The 17,519-nt window shown below is 51.6% G+C and overlaps 1 protein-coding gene across 3 annotated transcripts in view; it reads right to left on the bottom strand.

Moving 5' to 3' along the window:
* The window catches only part of DNMBP (dynamin binding protein), a 29,455-nt gene extending 12,225 nt beyond the window's left edge, over positions 1–17,230 (bottom strand). Inside the window, exons 1-4 of one of the 3 annotated variants that reach the window (XM_085229748.1) lie at positions 17,088–17,230; positions 9,739–9,917; positions 7,302–7,424; positions 4,845–6,743 (exon numbers count right to left, since the gene is read on the bottom strand). In XM_085229748.1, coding sequence (XP_085085874.1) covers positions 4,845–6,743; positions 7,302–7,424; positions 9,739–9,883 — 2,167 coding nt within the window. In that variant the 5' untranslated portion in view covers positions 9,884–9,917; positions 17,088–17,230. Of the gene's footprint in view, positions 1–1,723; positions 3,297–4,844; positions 6,744–7,301; positions 7,425–9,738; positions 9,918–17,087 lie in introns of those variants that run through there. The other 2 variants (XM_085229747.1, XM_085229749.1) reach the window with 2 other exon arrangements.
* Positions 17,231–17,519: the final 289 nt, after the last annotated feature.

Here is a 17,519-nt window from a genome sequence, read left to right as displayed (position 1 = left end):
TCACTTCTCCCTGGGAGCAGTGACAGAAATCCAAACCCTAAGGATGAGCTGAAGAGGAACAGACTGGGACATTTCTCCAGGGCTACCAGGACTCATCTCAAAGCTGCCTCACCTGGAACCCCCTGGTTCCCTCTGAGGCCTTCTAGTGAAGGTGGAACTGCAGCAAAGCACATGCCTGAGCCTTGGCGGAGAACAGGGCTCACGAGATGCTCACTGGCAGACAGGTGAGGAGCCCTGGGAGGAATTTCCGTGGCGTTTCTGGGAGAGCCCCCTCAGCTGTCCTTAAGGCAGATGGGATGCCTCCTGTCTGTACTCCTCTCCTCTACCATTCACTCCAACGCTGAACAGAGCATCAATAAAAATGATTATGAGCAAAAATACCAATTAAAAAAAAAAAAAGAGAAAGTGGAAGGCTTTAAAAGGATATTTTAAGCAGATAATCCAAACACTGTTACACAATCAAGGAAGAGAACAATAATGATGAGTCTGTGCTTCAGCAAAAGCAGCAAATGTAAACAGATACATGAATGAATATACAAAAACAGACAATAGACAATAAACCCCAGGAACTGTTAAAAAATGAAAAATGAGAGGGAAGATATCAAAAAGATTCATGGCAGAAATAAGAATTCAAATTTTAGTTTCAAATAGGGGAAAAAATGTGACTTTGTAATCCAGTTTTATTTCCATTCCAGACAAGAGAAAGCCTTTCAATGATCTAATCCCACTAGTAAGGGGAGAGAGTAGAATTCTTGGTAAGTTTGATGAAAAAGGCAGAATTATATGGTAAATATTCTTTCTCTTCCCACTTGAAAAGCAGAAGTAAGACCCTGCAAATTAGCACCTGAAACTTGCCTGTGAACAACATCTAGAAAAGAGGGCACTTCCAATGAGATTCTCCAGGGACTGTATTTAGAGTTGGTCCCACATAATATTTTCAAAGTAAATGGAAAAACCACTGCTGTTCTGTAGAGAACCGAACATCGATTTTGTATGATGATGAATAAGGATGCTGCACGTTAATCACTAACAAAGCCAAGGTATTTTGGACAAGATAGAATTACTCAAACCAACAAGTTTAACGCAGAAAAAAATACCATCAACTAAAAAGCTCCTATTTAGCACATAAAGCTTGGGCATTGAAAGCTGAAAGGCAACACATCAGCATGCAAAACATTCTAGAGTGAGGATGAGTATGTAGCACCACCACGACAGGAGGAGTCTCTCCTTGGAGCAGTGGGCAGATGCATCCAAATCTTATCTCAGAGATGCTTTAACCAAAGAGCTCTCTCACTGTGCTGCACTGCAGAGTTCCCCAGGCCCAGCTGGGAGTTATCTGGTTGTTTCCAGATGCAGCCCCTGAGGGTAGCTCTGCCCCATTCTGAGCCTCCCCGCGCTCTGCTCCCAGCCTCTCCTAGCTTCCCCGCTGCCCTTTGAACATCCTGGCACCACAAAACCACTCCCTTGCCCTGGGGACGAGACTGAGCAAAGTCCCACCTACCAACACAGTGCAGCCTCTGGAGCCTGCTGAATCAAATACCTCAAGAGAACAAATTTCACTGTAAGCTGATAGCCAGGCACAGCCTGCAGCCCTGCTGCCTGGGTGGCTGCTGCACTGCCATGGTGTACTCTGCACTCCAACCTCCTCCACGGGCAGCACATGCAGGGTTAAGGAACGCCCAAGGCCACCGCACCGACACCTCCCAAGCATTTCTCTGCATACCTTGCTTCTCCTTCCTGGTCTGTACAAATTCTGAGCGCCGCAGGGTGCTGGGAGCTGTCCTCCTGTACAAACTGTTTCTCTGCAGTGAAGAGCCTGTCCTGTTTTCTTCCTTGGTCTCCTGCTCCCAGATGTGGCTCCAGTCTGGCCGGCCTGCGCGGACCCTCGAGTGCTCTGCTCCTTCTGGTTCCCCACGGCCATTGCAGCCCACGTCCTGTATCCCTGACTGTCTGCAGTAGGGGTCTGACCCCAGGTTGGTGCTGCTGTCTCCTGAGGACCAGGATGTCAACAAGTGAGCTCCATGGCCTCCAGACGGAACACTGTAGTCCATGTCACGACCTTTCAGCTGCTTGTGCTGCTCAAAATCTCCATGATCCTCCAGATCCCTGATGTTCACATACTGCCTTTCCCGCTCTCTAAATTCCTGAGAGCCTCCAACCTCTCTATGCCACTTTTTCCTTTCCCTACGTATTTGATAATCTCCCTCTTCTCTATACTGCTTTCCCCCTTCCCCATATCGCCTGTCCTGCCTACATTGCCCTTCCCTTTCCCCACAGTATCTTCCATCCCCATTATAGTCTCTAGGACCTCTGTCCTTATGCCACCTTCTGCCTTCCCCGTACTCTCCAGGGCCTCTGCCCTCTCTGCACCGCCTTCCCCCCTCCCTGCCCTCCTCAGGTCCTCTGTCCCCTCTGTACTGCTCTTCTCCCACCTCAGGATTGCAGCCTCTGTATTGAACAGCCTCTCTCTCATTCACCCCACAGTTTCTGTCCTCTGTAAATGGGCTTTTGCCTTTCCAAACGCTGTCTGCTTTCCTGTAGTCCATGTACTGGTTATCTGCCTTCCAAAAGCCTTCACAGTCTCCGTTCATGCTCCATCCATCCACAGAGATGCCCTCCCCTCTCCTGTCACTGTTCCAGCCTCTGTCTGTTCCCCTCTGCGCCCTGGGTCTCTCATTCCAGTGACTCTCACTGTGCAGGCCCGCGACGTCCCCTCTCCTCACAGCACAATCTTCATACTCCCAGCTGAGGAGCCGGGACTCCCGCCTTGGGTTTTCTGTCCCAGGATAAGAGCACATCGTCCTGTTGGGATGCAGCTCCCTTTGCTCCTGCTCCCGAGCCCACACTGGGGCTGACGCCTCTTCTCTCTCTGCTCTGGCGCTTTCTTCCCAGGTGCAACGCAATGCAGGCAGCGCTTCCTGAAACCAGCCAGCAAAGGTAGGAAGAGGCTCGTGCCCAATCGCCGCCAGCCCCAGCCTCCTCCACCTGCTGCCCAAGCTAATCAGTAACCAGTTAGGAGCGGGCTCCCACCGCCCAAACCGGCTCCACTGCTTTGGCAGAGCCCGCAGCCTCCCCATGGGCCACTCAGAGGCAGGGAAAAAGGAGAGCAATGGGGCATGAGGAGGCTGTGCCCTAAGACCAACATCCCCAGGGAAGGGAAAGGTGTGTGTGAGACCGTGGGGAGCCACAGAGCAGATAGCGGGTACCGGATCTCCTTCCCTTGCCTTCACATTCCTGCCAGTTCTAGCAGGCAGCATGCAGCCTGAACACCGTAGCCCGGCTGAAGCTGGGCTCTGCTCCATGCCTCTTGAGAGAAACTGAAGCCCTCAGGCTTCGTTTCTAAGCTGGTGCAGAGCCATCCTTCTTCCAGTCCTCACTCACAGCCCCTGGGAAGAGCAGGAGGCAAGCAGCACTGGGGCAGAGCCAAATAACAGGCCCGCAGGGATAGTCTGGATTATCTCCAACACACAACAGGAGCTTCCAGGAGGCCAAAGAAACCTGCCCTTCAGTAACTCCTCATACTACAGGATTCAGCATATCCCCAGTTTTCCATATCCCAAACATAGAACTGAAAAAGCAAGAGGTGACCACAACGTGCCTTGGACAGAGAGGAGAGTCCATGGATGTCACCCACATGCCAGCTTCCTGCAGCTTTGTTAGTTTTGCACAACTCATGTTCCGTACTCCCGGTTGGAAGAAGGCAAAAAATAAACCCAACAGACCCTCTTGCTCCAAGTGCTGAAGGATGAGCACTAATCCTGTGCTTGTCTGGTCTTTAGCACAACCTCCAGTGTACATGCAAAATATGCCTAAGAAGGAACCTGCAGGTTTTAAACATGTTTTAGAAAAACACATACTTTCTGCTTTTCCTTTGATGCACAGAGGAGTTGGGTTTCTCCTAAGGTTACTCCAGCCCTACTTTGTGCCCTTAGGTGGGGCACTTATTTACTATAGGAGCAGAGAAGCTACTTTCAAACCCTCAGATCTCTTGAAGGGGTGAAAAATCCTCTGGGACAACCATGGAGCTAACTCAATGGGCAGGATGTCCCTGCTAGCATGTTAGTTCCTGCCTAAAACTTTCAGTTCAAATAATCAACAGAGCATGGGTTCAGCAGGACTTCCCTCTGTCAGGAAGCAATAGAACAGAGGAGACATTTCCCAGAAAGATCTGTCCCACCAGAAAATTTCCTGAGATACATCCTATATTTGCCTTTTCCTAGGCTTCAAATCTCGTATCTTCCAAGCATCCCTCTTGCACTCCACTGATGTGGAGGCTGCGGGTCATCCTGTGCATTGATATCATCCTTCATTCCCACGTGCTCTGCATCAGACATGATCCTGAATTAGAGTGCCTGGACTCCACAGTGCTGATTAAGTGGTGGGAGGCTGGAGGCAATGAAGTCAGAGTGAGTAATTCCAAGGCAGGAGCTGGCATTTTCACTCCACCTCCCGCATGCAGTGCCCACATTTCCTGCACATCGTGGGTTTTAGGAACAGAAGTGCACTGTAAGAGCTCCTTGAAGGAAAAGGGCTTCTTGGGGAAAAGGGACTGTGGGAGATGTATGTGGTCCTGCTCCCACTTTGTCTATTGTATTACCAAATATAACGTAGTTAACAGCACTGATTTCAATATTACATGGCTTTTCAAAGCCCAAACGTGCCCATATAAACCAGACAATTCTCTCCTCCCAGAATAAAGCCAAACCATGATGATTTGCAGCACCAGAGTGTTTACAAAACTGCCCCAAATCAAGAATTAAAAAGAGAAGACTGGTTCAAGTGGTGCCTGTATCTGGAGGAGACAGCTGTCCCAAAGATCCTCTATTCCATGCTGCTGTACTTACCTCTCAGCTCCTGCAGCTCCACGCTGAGGCTCTCAATGTTGGAGTCACAGAAATCAAGGTTCTCCAGGGTCTCGGTTCTCACCGGCTCATCCTGCTGCTCCTCCAGCAGCAAGCTGAGCTCAGTGCGGGTCTTCCTGTAAGCCTCCAAGTCTCGCTCCACCTCTCCAATCCTCATCAGCAGGATGGAGCAGGGGGAAGTTGATCCTGTCCGTGTTGCATCCTCACGGCTTTCCTCCATATGCTGCTCTGCTACATTGGGCTGCAGCTGTGGGGGAACCATGCTCCTCCTCTGAGAGCTTGATGGAGGCCGGGGAGCGGGCCGGGAGGGCTTCACTGAGAATGACAGAGACCGGCCTTTGGGCACAGGAGTTGTTGCAAGGGTGCTGGGCCGAGGAGGAGGTGGTCTCAGGGCCTTTCTCCTTTCTGGCAGCTTGGCATGGGGGACACACTCGGGAGACCCACGAACAATGTCCTTCTCAGAGCTATAGTCCAAGATAGAGAAGTGGCGGGAGACCTTGTCCTGCTCAGCACTGGTACTTGAAAGACTCTTCTCAAACTGCACCAGTTGCTCTGTCAGTTTGGAGTCAAGGTCTGTGCCACTGTGCCCCTGTGCTGCCAGTGAAGAGCATTCCCCCCAGCTCCCAGCCCATGTGTCCGGACCTGTGTGGACACCTCCCCAGCTGGAAGAACAAGGTTTGGACTTTTGCTGGTTGTCCACCCAACCATCCAGGTCCTGAATGCTGCTCCGGTTCTCCTGGGGCTCTGATGCTGCCCAGCTGTTAGGAGGAGAAATGGCTTGGCTTCCGCAAATGTCTGGTGGGAAGCAGGGAGGCTGTGGGGGCACGGTGGGTCCGCTTCCATCATGCTCAGGCAGGGCTGGAGGCTCCAGTACACCTGCTTGACCAAGCTCGCTGCTCTGCTGTGGAGGCAGCTGAGTAGAAGGGAGAAGGCCATTGACTGTCTTTGTGCATTCAAAGGGGAGGGAATCTGCTGTGGTTTTGGGATGTAGTTCCTGGAGTCCTGTGTCGGGAAAGGCCTGATGCTGCCTTAAATCAGTGCCCAAAGGAGCCTCAGATCTCCCTGCTATGTGAGACACAACAGCATCAGGCTCAGGGTGTGCAACCAAGCCATCCTCCTTGTTCCAGCTGTCTTTCTCTGGCAAAGGGAGAACTCTGGAGCAGGTGCTCTCCAAGTCTTGATGGACAGTCACTTCACAGCTGCCTCCAGCCTGGGAATCACCAGCACCCACCTTTTCCCTGCAAGGGTCAGAGGCCTCTAGTCTCACAAATCTGTGCGGGAAGATACCACGTTTCCCCCTCAGTTCCCCCTCTAGCCAGCCATCCTCCAGAATGCCCACAATCCGAATCCTGTCACCCACTTCAAAATCCAGTTCCTCAGACTCCAAGGCTTGGAACTGGTACAGGGCAACACCATAGGTGCTCCCTGGCTCCTGCCTTTCGTCCTCTCTGCCATCTTCCTCCTGCTTGGTGGGCACTGTCCCATTGGTGTCACAAGTCCCTGCAGGCTCTTGATCCTCTGAGGTTCCTGCTGCTCTCAGAGGAGTAAGCAACTCCACAAAACCTTCTGGGAAAATGCCTCTGTGGCCCCGGAGCTCCCCCTCAAACCAACCAGGCTCTGGTATGCCAATTATGTTGATCACATCCCCTTCTCTGAAGTCCAGCTCCTCCTCCAGCTGAGCAGAAAGGCCCATCAAGGCCCGGGCTTGGCCCAGTGAGTAGGCAGGCACCTCCAGGAGAGAGCTGTGGGACAACTGACGGCTCCGAACTGAAAGGCACAACTCCCGCACACATGATGAAGGGAAAAAGCCCTTGGAACCCCAGCTGCTTCGGCCCTGGAGCCAGCTGGAGGCCAGAGAACCACCCAGGATCACCAGGTCTCCTGCGGGGAATGAGACACAACAGTTCAAAACTGCCCTCCTGATTGCTTTTCACCTCTTGTTCCTGCCTTCCTGTGGCCTTACTGGTTATGGATAGGGTCTGGCACTCCACACAAAGTGCAGTGTTCTGGGGGTGTACAAGAGCACAGACTGGAGGCGAGGCATGAAGCATCAGCAGTCTCATACATGCACATAACTAAGATTCACAGTTTTAGCTCCCTGACTTTCTAGTTGCTAAATAGTCAAGTTGCTTTACAGATTGATTCCCTCCCACCCCATCTCAAACACGTCTAGGATTTGGGGGTGGGAGGGCAATTAAATGGTAGCTGTAGGCCTACCATAATCACACAATTCTGGTATTTGGAGTTTCAAGGGTAACAACAGATCATAAGAAATTGGTATTGAAGGGTGGCAGGAACACAAAGGTCCACATGCCATGGGGTATCAGGAAACTCTCCCTGCCACTCTAGGCAGGATGCTGCAACTAGGATCACCCTATGCTTCTGGAAGAAGGAGAGGAGGCTATGAGATGCAAAGCAAAGGAAGAGAATGGGGATTACCTCTCTGCAATGGCAAGCTCCCTGGCTCTTGAGATGTGAAGTCACTGGTACAAACAAACAGCTTCTCTCCCTGCTTCAGAAGGGGAATATCCACCAATTCCACAAAGCTGCTAGGAAACTGCCCTGAAATTAGAAGCAGTTGTCAGCAGTGAGTCCTTCCACAACTCCCTCCACCCTCCTTCCAGACCCTGGGATCTACTTTTCTTGCTAAAGGAAAATACTGCACCCACAGCTACCCAGAGACATCAGCAGCATGGAGGAAGAGGAATAGGTCTGGGAGGCAGAAATTTCTGAGGCTTTAAATGCTAACAGAGAACAAAAATCCTTATGTCTTTGGCTCACTCCAGGCAACCAGTACTATCAGCACTGAGTTTCTGGGAACAGACATACCAGGTTTACTCCTCTTTCACTTCACAGTTTCCCACTCATGGCCATAACAAGGACTGGGATACAGTAGTGCTAGACTACAACACCAGTGTCTTATGACAGGGCACACCCACCTTGTGCTTCTCATTCTGTAAGGTTTGGCCCCAGCACAGCCTCAGCACTGAAGTCAGGACATCAAACTTGGGAAGGCCAAACTTGTGATGCAGAGGCTCTGAAACAGCTCCAGCACTGCTAAGGCTGCAGGGACCTTCCCCATTTTAACACCTCATGCAGCTATTTCACCATGGCACTCACTGCTGGATGCCCAGCTATGCTGAGCAGGCCACAGCCAGGCAGGGCCATGAACACTTGTTGGCCATTTGAAGACTTTACCCAGCTACTGATTTCAGTCCCAGGATCACTGGACATAGCAGAGCCCACCGCAAAGCCCACTACAAATGTCATTGCAACCTTTTACAATTCTGGATTGTTGGGAGAAATGATGGAATATGGGCCAGCAGCACTTCCAGCATTCACTCATGATGTCTACTCAATATGATGGTTGCATTCTCTTTTAAAACTTGACGACATCATACTGAAGGCACTCAGCACTTTCAACTGGGATTAGGCAGTTTCCCACCTGCTGTCATTAACCTGAGGTGGAAACAATAGCCCACAGGCTTCCAGTTTCAGTGGTTTCCTTTACAGTTTTAACCAACTCCTCCTCTTTTTTCCATGCCACAGTTTCCTGCTCTGTACATGAAAACAACCTAAGAGTGTTAGGAAGGAAATAATGGAGCTACATTAATTATTCCCCACAGAGCATTAAGTATTATTATTGGTAGACTGCAGCACTTCCACAGCTTCTACTAAGAAGTGCTTTTTCAATCCCCTGAAACTTTAGCTTAGAAAACTGGGCAGAAAACTGTAACAGCTGTTCCAAGGAAAAGCAGGAATGCAAGCAGGGTTTGAGTTAAAGGTCACTAAAAACATGCAGTTTGACTTCAGTGTGTTTCTTTATCTTTGAGCTATGATATACATCTGTTTGTTGTTCCTTCATAGCTTCACCTTCTTAAGAATGAGTGCATCAGTTACACTGGGAGAAATAACAGTGGTGAAGTAGCTATTGGTGATTTCTGCAGAAGTAATTTGTACCCAGTAACTTCAGCAGCAGCAGGATTAGGCATGCACTCATTCAATGCCATTTATCAGCTAAGTGGAGCACAGGAGAAAATCCTTCCTCTCCACCTTTGCTCCTGTCCATCTTTGTTTTACCCAGAGACAGGCACCTGACAGCCCACAGCTGGCAGCAGAGCTCAGACTGCTGCTGCAAGGCAGTCCCATCTCCATGGCCAGGCCTGGAAGCACAGCATGCTGACGAAGGAGTGGGGTTTATGCTTTGAAGTGGCCTGGTTTTCATCTCGCTGAAAGCTCACGTGTCTTCTCAACATCAGTATAAAGATGAGAAACGGCTGCTTAAAACAGGACAAGACTTTCAGTGTTTCACTAAGAGCATTCTGCTGCTTCAGAAGTTTCTCACACTTATGCAAAAGTTTAACAGACTTGCACACTACTTAAGGCGCCCTGGTATTGATGGCAGCTTGTTTGGGAAAGTGTTTTAAAGTAGAAAGGAGGAAGCAGGACTGAGTCAGAGGGCTCCAGGGGGGACATGGAATCTCCAACTGACTTGACCTGACAAGGTCATTTGGCATTTCCATTCTCAGTGCATCTGTTTCCTCTCCCATTCCAGTGCCACAGCAGGTCAGCACATAAACTAGCCAGGAAATGGGCTGTCCCACTACAGAGGATGCAGCTAGCACCTAGTGTTATGAAGCTCCTGTGTTGAGCAGGACACAACACTGATCTCTCAAAAAACAACTGAGCTGTCTGAACTTTAGAGGTGCAGCTGACAGGAGATTGGTAGCAGGGAACCTGCATCCTCAGTCTCAAGTAAAGTCCAGTGAAAGATTTAATAAAATGCATGCTCCGCTGGCAGAGAGAAGGCAAGGGAAGATGGCCAGAACAGAAGATGTGGTCTACAGACCTAGATGTGGGCACTTCCAGCTCTTACCTGTGACACCTTCCTTTTTGCCAAGCAGCCAGAACTCATCCACCACCTCCAGCACCTCGATGACATCTCCCACAAAGAGGGGCAGCTCCTCAGAAACGCTGGGACAGAAATCAAAGACTGCTCGTACCACAGAGCCAGCCTCCATCGTGTGGGGTCTGCAGGCAGATTGGGACCTACAGCTGAGACACAGTGCAGCAATTAGCATTAGCAGCAGAAACACCTGAAATTACCACATTTCAGAAAGGGAAGCCCTTCTCAACTGTCCTGTCCTGAGTTCATGAAACCCGTCCTTGTGCTTCAGACCTTGCTGCCGCAGGAGTAGGGTTCTCCAGCAGTCCAACGTGCCTTGTGCAGCCTCTGCAGCTACCTCTGCTGGGACTTGTTTGTGCTGTACCAGGGAGAGAAACTGCAAGAAAATCTGGGACTGAATTCTCGTCAGGAAGGAAGCAAGAGGAGAGGAGGAAGCTGCATGCTTCCCTGGCGCCAGGGCAGACCCAGAGCCTGCTAGGGCTTCTGTGGGCAGGCAGCAGACATCACTGCTTATCCAGTCCCTTCTGGCAGGCTGGGCAAATGCAACCCCTCCCCATGTATATTGCTAGCCTGAGCTCCTGTCCCTGGAGCCACAGCCAGTGAAGAATGCAATGCCCTCTCTGAAGCCCTGGGAACAAGCTGAAATTCCCTCTTCGGAGAGGACTTGAAGGCCATATCCTGCACCCAGAAAGTCTGCCCTTTCCTTTAAAGCAGCTGCTGAGCCAAGACCTGGCTGCTGTCCTCCCACACCAGGGTGACAACACAGCAAGGCACACTGTGAACAGGGCTGTACAGCCCTGTATGGTCCACCTGAACCTTGGTGAGTCAGGAACACTTGCAAACACAGGGCAGGAACACAGCCCTACTATGGAGGCACTGCAAACTTCCACCACAAGTGCCAGCAGGGGATCCAGCCAGGGAAATGCTTTCTGCTGACAAAACTGCCGTGTTTATCCAGTCCAACTCACCTCCTGGGAACAAAGAGGGTCTGTGCTCAGCAGAACCACATCCCTCCCACACCAGCCATGCCCACATTCTGCCACCGCTGCACCTCCGCTCCCAGCCCGGCACCCCTATGCTGCTCTACTCTGAGCACGTGAGCTCCTTGGGGCACGGGCTGCACTGCCATTGCCAGCACTGTGCTGGCTGAACAAACAAAGAGCCTAATATCCAGCCCGGACAGTGCTATGCTACCAAAAAGAGATGAATGGACTGGAGTGAATCAAGAGCACAAAGAGCTGCAGTTCAGGATAGCAGGAACCTACTGAGGCAGAAAGAGCAACAGTATTACAAACATGACCATGTGGAGTAGGGAAAAAGATGGAAGGGCCACCAATGAGTTTGGAAATGCTAAAGACAAGAAAGCAACCTTTGCAATGATTCGTTGTGGCTATGGCACAAGGCTGAACTCAGGGTCCTAGAAATATCTGCCATGAGCTCTGGGGACTGTTTCAAATGAGAGAGGACTGAGAGGGGCAGACACCAATGGGTTCTTCCATGCACCCATTAATTGCAGTTACAACGGAGACCAATTTAAGGACTGACACTAATCCACTTTCACATTGCAGCACTGACTTTGGAAAGAAGGGAGGGGATAGGATGCTTGCTAAGGGCCGGATCCAGGAGTGTACAAACTCTCCTATGAGACTGCAGAGGATTTCTGACAAGCCCATGCAGATCACTGATGGCAGTGGCCACTTCCGCCCTCATGCCAAAAATAGCAGATACTTTTTTGCACATTTGTCTCTAGAATTGCGCCGGGTACAGCACCAGATCAGTGTCTCACCAGCCACATGGCAGGGAGCATAAACCCCTACAGCTGGAGCTACTGAGGAACATGCTGCAGCTCACTGAAAGTCCAGAGCTGGCACCTGGAAACGGTCCTCTTCTAGCAAAGGTCTGTGAAATATCTCAGAAAACAAGGCTGTTTGCTCTTTTCTGTTTGACTCCAGATGTGTTTGAGATCAGTCTTGGGGATTAGCTCACTTCATAACACAATTAGAACACAAAATATTATGTTTTCCATGGTGTTTGCACTGTCTTACTCCACAGAGTGCTGACATTTTCTCCAAATCCTCACCAAGAGAAGGAAGCCTCCCAGAATCTTCCAGACTGGTAACCTGCACTGCCCAGCTCCTCAGCTTTAATGGTGGACATGAGCTTCTTCCAGCTCCAGTCCAGAGTGGCCTGGTGAGAACAAACATCTAGCAGCAGTTTGTGCAGAGGCTCCCACAGGAAGAGCAAGAGTGCAAGGAGAGCCGGGCTCCGCCTGCGATCCCAGTGAGTCACAGTCTGATTGCTGGCTGGGAGCCATCCCCTCTCACCTCCAGATGGGCAATCCCCCTGCCACAGAGAGGGATTGCCCTCCAAACCAAGCAAATGCTAGGGCTGCATCCTGGCTGAGGTCAGGCGTGCAGACTGCAGCAGAGCTGCAGCAGGACAGGATTGCCGCCTCCGCCTAGCAGCAGACCCACATCCAAAGACAGCCTCACCGTGCAAGTATGAAGCTGCAGCGCAGCAGCAAGCTCACCCCACTGAGAACACACTGTCTCTGTCTCGCTGCCTGATCCTGAGCACCGTAGGTAGTGTGTTCTTGGCGCCCTGACACTACAGCGCTGTGTAACAAGGCAAGGCGAATTCCCAGGGCATTAATCACTGCTCCCAGCCTGCCGCATGCAGCCTCAGTACACATCACCTTCATGGAAGACAGCCCAGCCCTTCTTGCCATTAGCTCTGGAGTATGTCTGGTCCAGAGTGGGCTGATGAAAGGACAAAGGACAGACTAGAATGAAATGAGAGCCATTAGCTCAGTTACAGGATTGCTGGAGACCTTCAGAGCAGACGGGATCATGCCACGCAGCCAAGAGGAGGCATTTACACACTGACTCAGACAACCTCTCCTCTCCCTCTTTGTGGTTGGACAGGGCAGGACTCCTCAAATAAAGAGCTCACCAAGAAAACAGTGATTACTGCTGGGCACTTGCTCAACGTGCCAGCATATAGAGGGAAGCAACTCTACTGAAGATGGTGATACAGATGCACTTTTTGACTCTTTAATGGCAAGGATGAGTATACCGATTTTTTATGAGTTTCTGTACCTTAGAAGCAGGAGTTCTTCCTTCCCTGTTTTTGCTGACAGATGCTGAAGGAAGGATTTCGGGCTCTTAGAAGCTAAGTCAGAAACATGATAGACCACTGTAGGTTGATTACCAATAGTATTACAGCAAGAGACAGCATCAGCTCGGAGACAGCTAATCCAGCAATATTCCCGAAGTGGTGATCAGGTGATGAGATAAAAGCAATAAAAAAGCAAGAGAACCCAACTTCTCAAGCACTATGACCACCTGTTCTCCTCTACATAATACTTCTCAATTTCTCAGACACCGTGCTGTCAGGGCTGGGTATGGGCAGTGCTACAGCACAACTCACCAGTGCTGAACCAAGAAATGAATGTATCAGCAAACAAAAGAAATGCAGTGCAGGCTTCCACATGCACAGGTGGTTTGCACAAGGGACAAGAATGTTCTTGTGCAGCAGATGTCTCAATCTTTTAAAAACTGAGAGCTTGCCTAGCAGTAAACCAAGAAGGATTATCATTCTGAAAAATACATAAAAGCCAACTTTGTCAGAGTAATTAAAGAATATTAACAAATACCATCTTTTTTTTTTTTATATATATAGTTGAAAACTGCCATGCATTTTGCCTATGCTATTTCACACCTCTTCCTGCTCATGGGAACCTAATGCCTGTCCATGGAAGATAGAATCTACCCCCAGAAACAGAGATGCCCCTCTGCCTGCTCTGTACACTCCCCAGCTGCCAGTCTGGCTTTTCCAAGAGATCTGCAGTGTGCCCCTCTGACAGGACTTTGCTCACACGAGCACACCCAGACTGCACACGCAGGTCCCCATCGGCCACAGCCACTCCCCCAGCACTGTGCAGAACACACTGCACTGCGAGTTGCCGGAGGTCCTTGCTTGCCTGCACATTCCTGGGTGGGAGGAACAATACCGCATTGAGCGAGGCCCTGGAGATGGTGCCAATGCAGGGACTGAGGCAAACTGCTGAGCCAGCCCCACCAACCCCGACAGAAGAGACAAGCAGGGCAAAGCCAGGCTTGGTGTTGCAGAGAAGAGCCTTCTGCCACCAGACGCAGGCTGACTGCTGCAGCCCCTAGTTAGGACATGCTGATCATTCTGCAGATCGTAAGGAACCCCCGCTAAGCTGCCCACAGTGGGAAACAAGAGATCTCCTCTTACTTACTCCCATCTCCAAACACCATCTGGATCCCAAGAGGAAGAGGAATCTTCTCTTTTAAAAAAGGCTTCATTTCCTTTGTGACTTGACATCCAAAAATCATGACAATAAATCATCACTTATCATCAAGCCCTCCAGAACCAGGACTGCTGGGAAAAAAAGCTACTTAAGCAACCACTGACATCCCACACGTGGCACCATTTGCCACAGGAGCTCTGCACATACCACACAAGCCATTCAGACCACGTTTTCTCCCTTCAGCTGGACACTAGCTGTCACAGCACTGTCACCTGCCCTTCAGCAGGACACAGCTCAGTGAGGGCTGGCAGGATTCATGGGGCAGGCATGGGCTGGGGAAGAAGGAAGAGGAGCTCGTGTTGGGCCAGATGGCAAGCAAATGAAAATCATCTGGAAATTGGAGCACATCATCAATTGTTAATGCAAAACAGAACACCTTGCCAAAACACGTGAGTAAGGACAGTGATGGATACTTCATGCATAGCCTCATGGACCTAAGCATGCACACAGAAGGTCAGAACTTAGGAGATAAGAGCTTCCAAATCCCAGCCAGGCTGTACTGAGCGGCTGCACGCACCATTACTGAGCTGTCTTCTCCCACCCCAAAGCACATATTTGTCTCTCTTGCCATTGTGGCAAACAGACAACGATGATACAGCTTAAAATCAGAACCATACAAAATCCCAACAGCAGCACTTGTGCTGGGCAATACCTGTGGCTGGGCTCCTGCAAGTAGGTAATGCACAATCACAAAATTAGTCACTGCATATTGAGTGTATATCCCAAACAAGTTGAACTGTTACATACAAGGACTTTCCTCAACACTTGAGCACTCTGTACACTGACCAATATTTTTCAATGCCGCTGGGCTTGTTCAGCCTGGAGAATTCATTGTGGCCTTCCAGTACTTCCAGGGAGCTTACAGGCAGGAGGGGGACTGACTTACTACATAGTCTGATATTGATAAGGCAGGAGGAAACAGCTTTAAACTACAAGAGGGGAGATTTAGGTTCGATATTTGGAGGAAATTCTTTACTCAGATGCAGGTGAGGTCCTGGCACTGCTTTCCAGAAAGCAGTGGGTGCCCCATCCCTGAAGGTGCCCAAGGATAGGCTGGATGGTGCCCTGGCCCCTGATCTGGTGGGGGGCAACCAACCCACTACAGAACAGGATGATCTATAAAGTCACTTACAACCTAGCCATTCTGTGCTTCTTTGATTTTGGGTAGAAGCTCCCTACAGTGCTTCGTTTGTTGGATAGGCAGTCCAGAAATATAGAACTCCAGCTTGAATTGGAAGCTTTGCTCTTTGTCCTCCCTTCACTCCTGTTCTGTGCTGCTTGTTATCACCAGAGAAATTAAATCCCCTAGGAGAGACTCTGTTGATACTTGATATCATGAGGACCTATGCCCTGCAGAGCCTCTTGGTACTCCTGAGAAGGAAAAGTAAAAGATGTGTCACGCAGAGCTAGGGTTGAGCAATCATTAGGAAAGGTGATTAGGAAAATACTTTTAGGAAATTATCAGTTAATAGAGTGAAGTGCTATGCAAAATTCCAGGTGCCCCACGTCAGCATGGATCACCACCTCCACAAAGTCCATCAGAACAGCCACCCACTGCACTAATACCACTGCTACATGTTGAACTGAGATTCTGTGGGCAGCTACTGCACCTGGTGCTCTGTGGGGATCACACCTTCCTGTCCTGTACTGCTCAGTTCCTCCTGCCACGCTGTACACTGAAAGTTTTTCTACATGTTTTTGATGTCACTGCTAACCCTAAGTGCAACAGCAACAGAGTGGGCACCAGGCATTAGGGGAAAGGGGCACTGAGAGAAGCTGGAGAGAGAACTGAAACTGTTGTCTTAGTTAGAGCAGTGGATGTCAGGAAACAAACAGCAAAATAAGGCAGCTCAGAGATGTGAGCTTTAACTGTGCTATAGAGGGTTCTGAAAACATGCAGGACGCATTTGAACATGAGGCCAAGCACGACTCACAACCAGAGGAGTGAGTCAAGATGAGGGGGATGATGGTGACGTCTCTCAGCACAGTACAGAATTTGGCAAAGCTTCTAAAAAAAAAAACCTACGAATTCTGCACCTACAAACTCTTCCAGGCCTTTTGTGAAGGTAACCACAGATGGAAGGAGAGGAGAAAATGGCAGAGGCCAGGGGCAAATAAGCTACTTTGGACAAAACTGAAAGTCATGGAAACATGAAAAGCCTGAAAACAGACGTTACTTGCAATGTATTACACAACTTAAGGCTTTCTGGGCACTCTGCAAGGAGAATGAGATGTTTAACAAGCACTCTGGGGGCAGTACTTCCAACAGCAGAAAGGCAGCAGGGCTCAAAGGCTGAACAGCACTGAGGATAGGATTAGCTGAGGCACTGCCAGAGTGTCAGCGCCAAAGCTGCACCTTTGGAAGCTGCTGAGAACGCAGCAAACGTCCATCCGCCGGTGAGAGCAGCAGCAGTTCACCTCTGCTCCAGTACGAGCAGTGCTGAGGGACAGGCGCTAACTGGAGCGAGAAGAAACTTCTCCCAGAAGATGCTCACAGAGGGACAGCAGGGAGGCACAGCTCAGGGCTTCCCCCTCTCCGTGTGGGATCACCAGGCCGCCCCTCACCGTGCCATCACCGCTCCGGGTGTTGGAAAGAGACAGCCCCACGCCGTTCCCGCAGGGCCCACTGTGCACGGGCACAGCTGCAGCCTTCCGAGCCGCGAGGCCGCTCCGCCAGAAGGCGCGGTGGGAACGACCCGTGTGGCCCCGCCGTGCCCACTCAACCCGGGTGTCCCGAGCGCCCCTCCATGCCCCGGCCGGGAGGACAGTCCCGCTCCGGCAGCAGCACCGCGGCCGGCGGGGCAGCACGGCAGAGGCCGAGGGCCGGGGGAGCGGGCGCGGAGGCGCAGCGCGGCGCCGAGAGGCCGCGCGGGGGCCCGGCGGAGGCGCGGGCCGAGGGGCGCGCGGGGCTGGGGCGGCCGAGCGGGCGGCTCTCCGGGGGCGGCGGCCGGGCCGGGCCCGGCTCCCCGCGGCGGGTCCCTACCTGCTCCCGGCCCGCTCCGGCCGCCGCGGCCGCTCCGACCCTGCGGGTCCCGCTCCCTCCTCCGCCCCCACCTCCTGTCGGCCCCGCGGCCGAGCGCCCCGCCCGTCCCCGAGCCGGCCCGTCCCCCAGCGCCCGCCCGGTCTCGCAGGGCCCCGCCCGGCCCCGCGGCCCGCCCTCCTGCCTCCGCGCGGCGCGGCGCGGCCCGCCGTGGGTGTGCGGGGAGGCTGTGGCCGGAGCCGTGCCCCCTCACGGGCGGCGGCGGAGCAGCGGGTCCGCGCGGCGTGCGGTCTCCGTTGTGCCGCCAGAGCACCGAGATGGGGAAAAACAACCCGCAGCCCCGCAGCCCGTTCTAGCAGGGGGTGTTTGTGCGCCGCGGAGGTCCGGCACCGCGGGGCCCTGGCTGCTATTCCTGGTAGGCCAGAAAAAGCCTTC

This window comes from Meleagris gallopavo, chromosome 8, assembly GCF_905368555.1.
Source record: "Meleagris gallopavo chromosome 8, MGAL_WU_HG_1.1, whole genome shotgun sequence".
Classification (NCBI taxonomy): Eukaryota; Metazoa; Chordata; class Aves; order Galliformes; family Phasianidae; genus Meleagris; species Meleagris gallopavo.
Note: the sequence above shows the minus strand (reverse complement) of the source record. Positions and strands in the feature narration are given on the sequence as shown.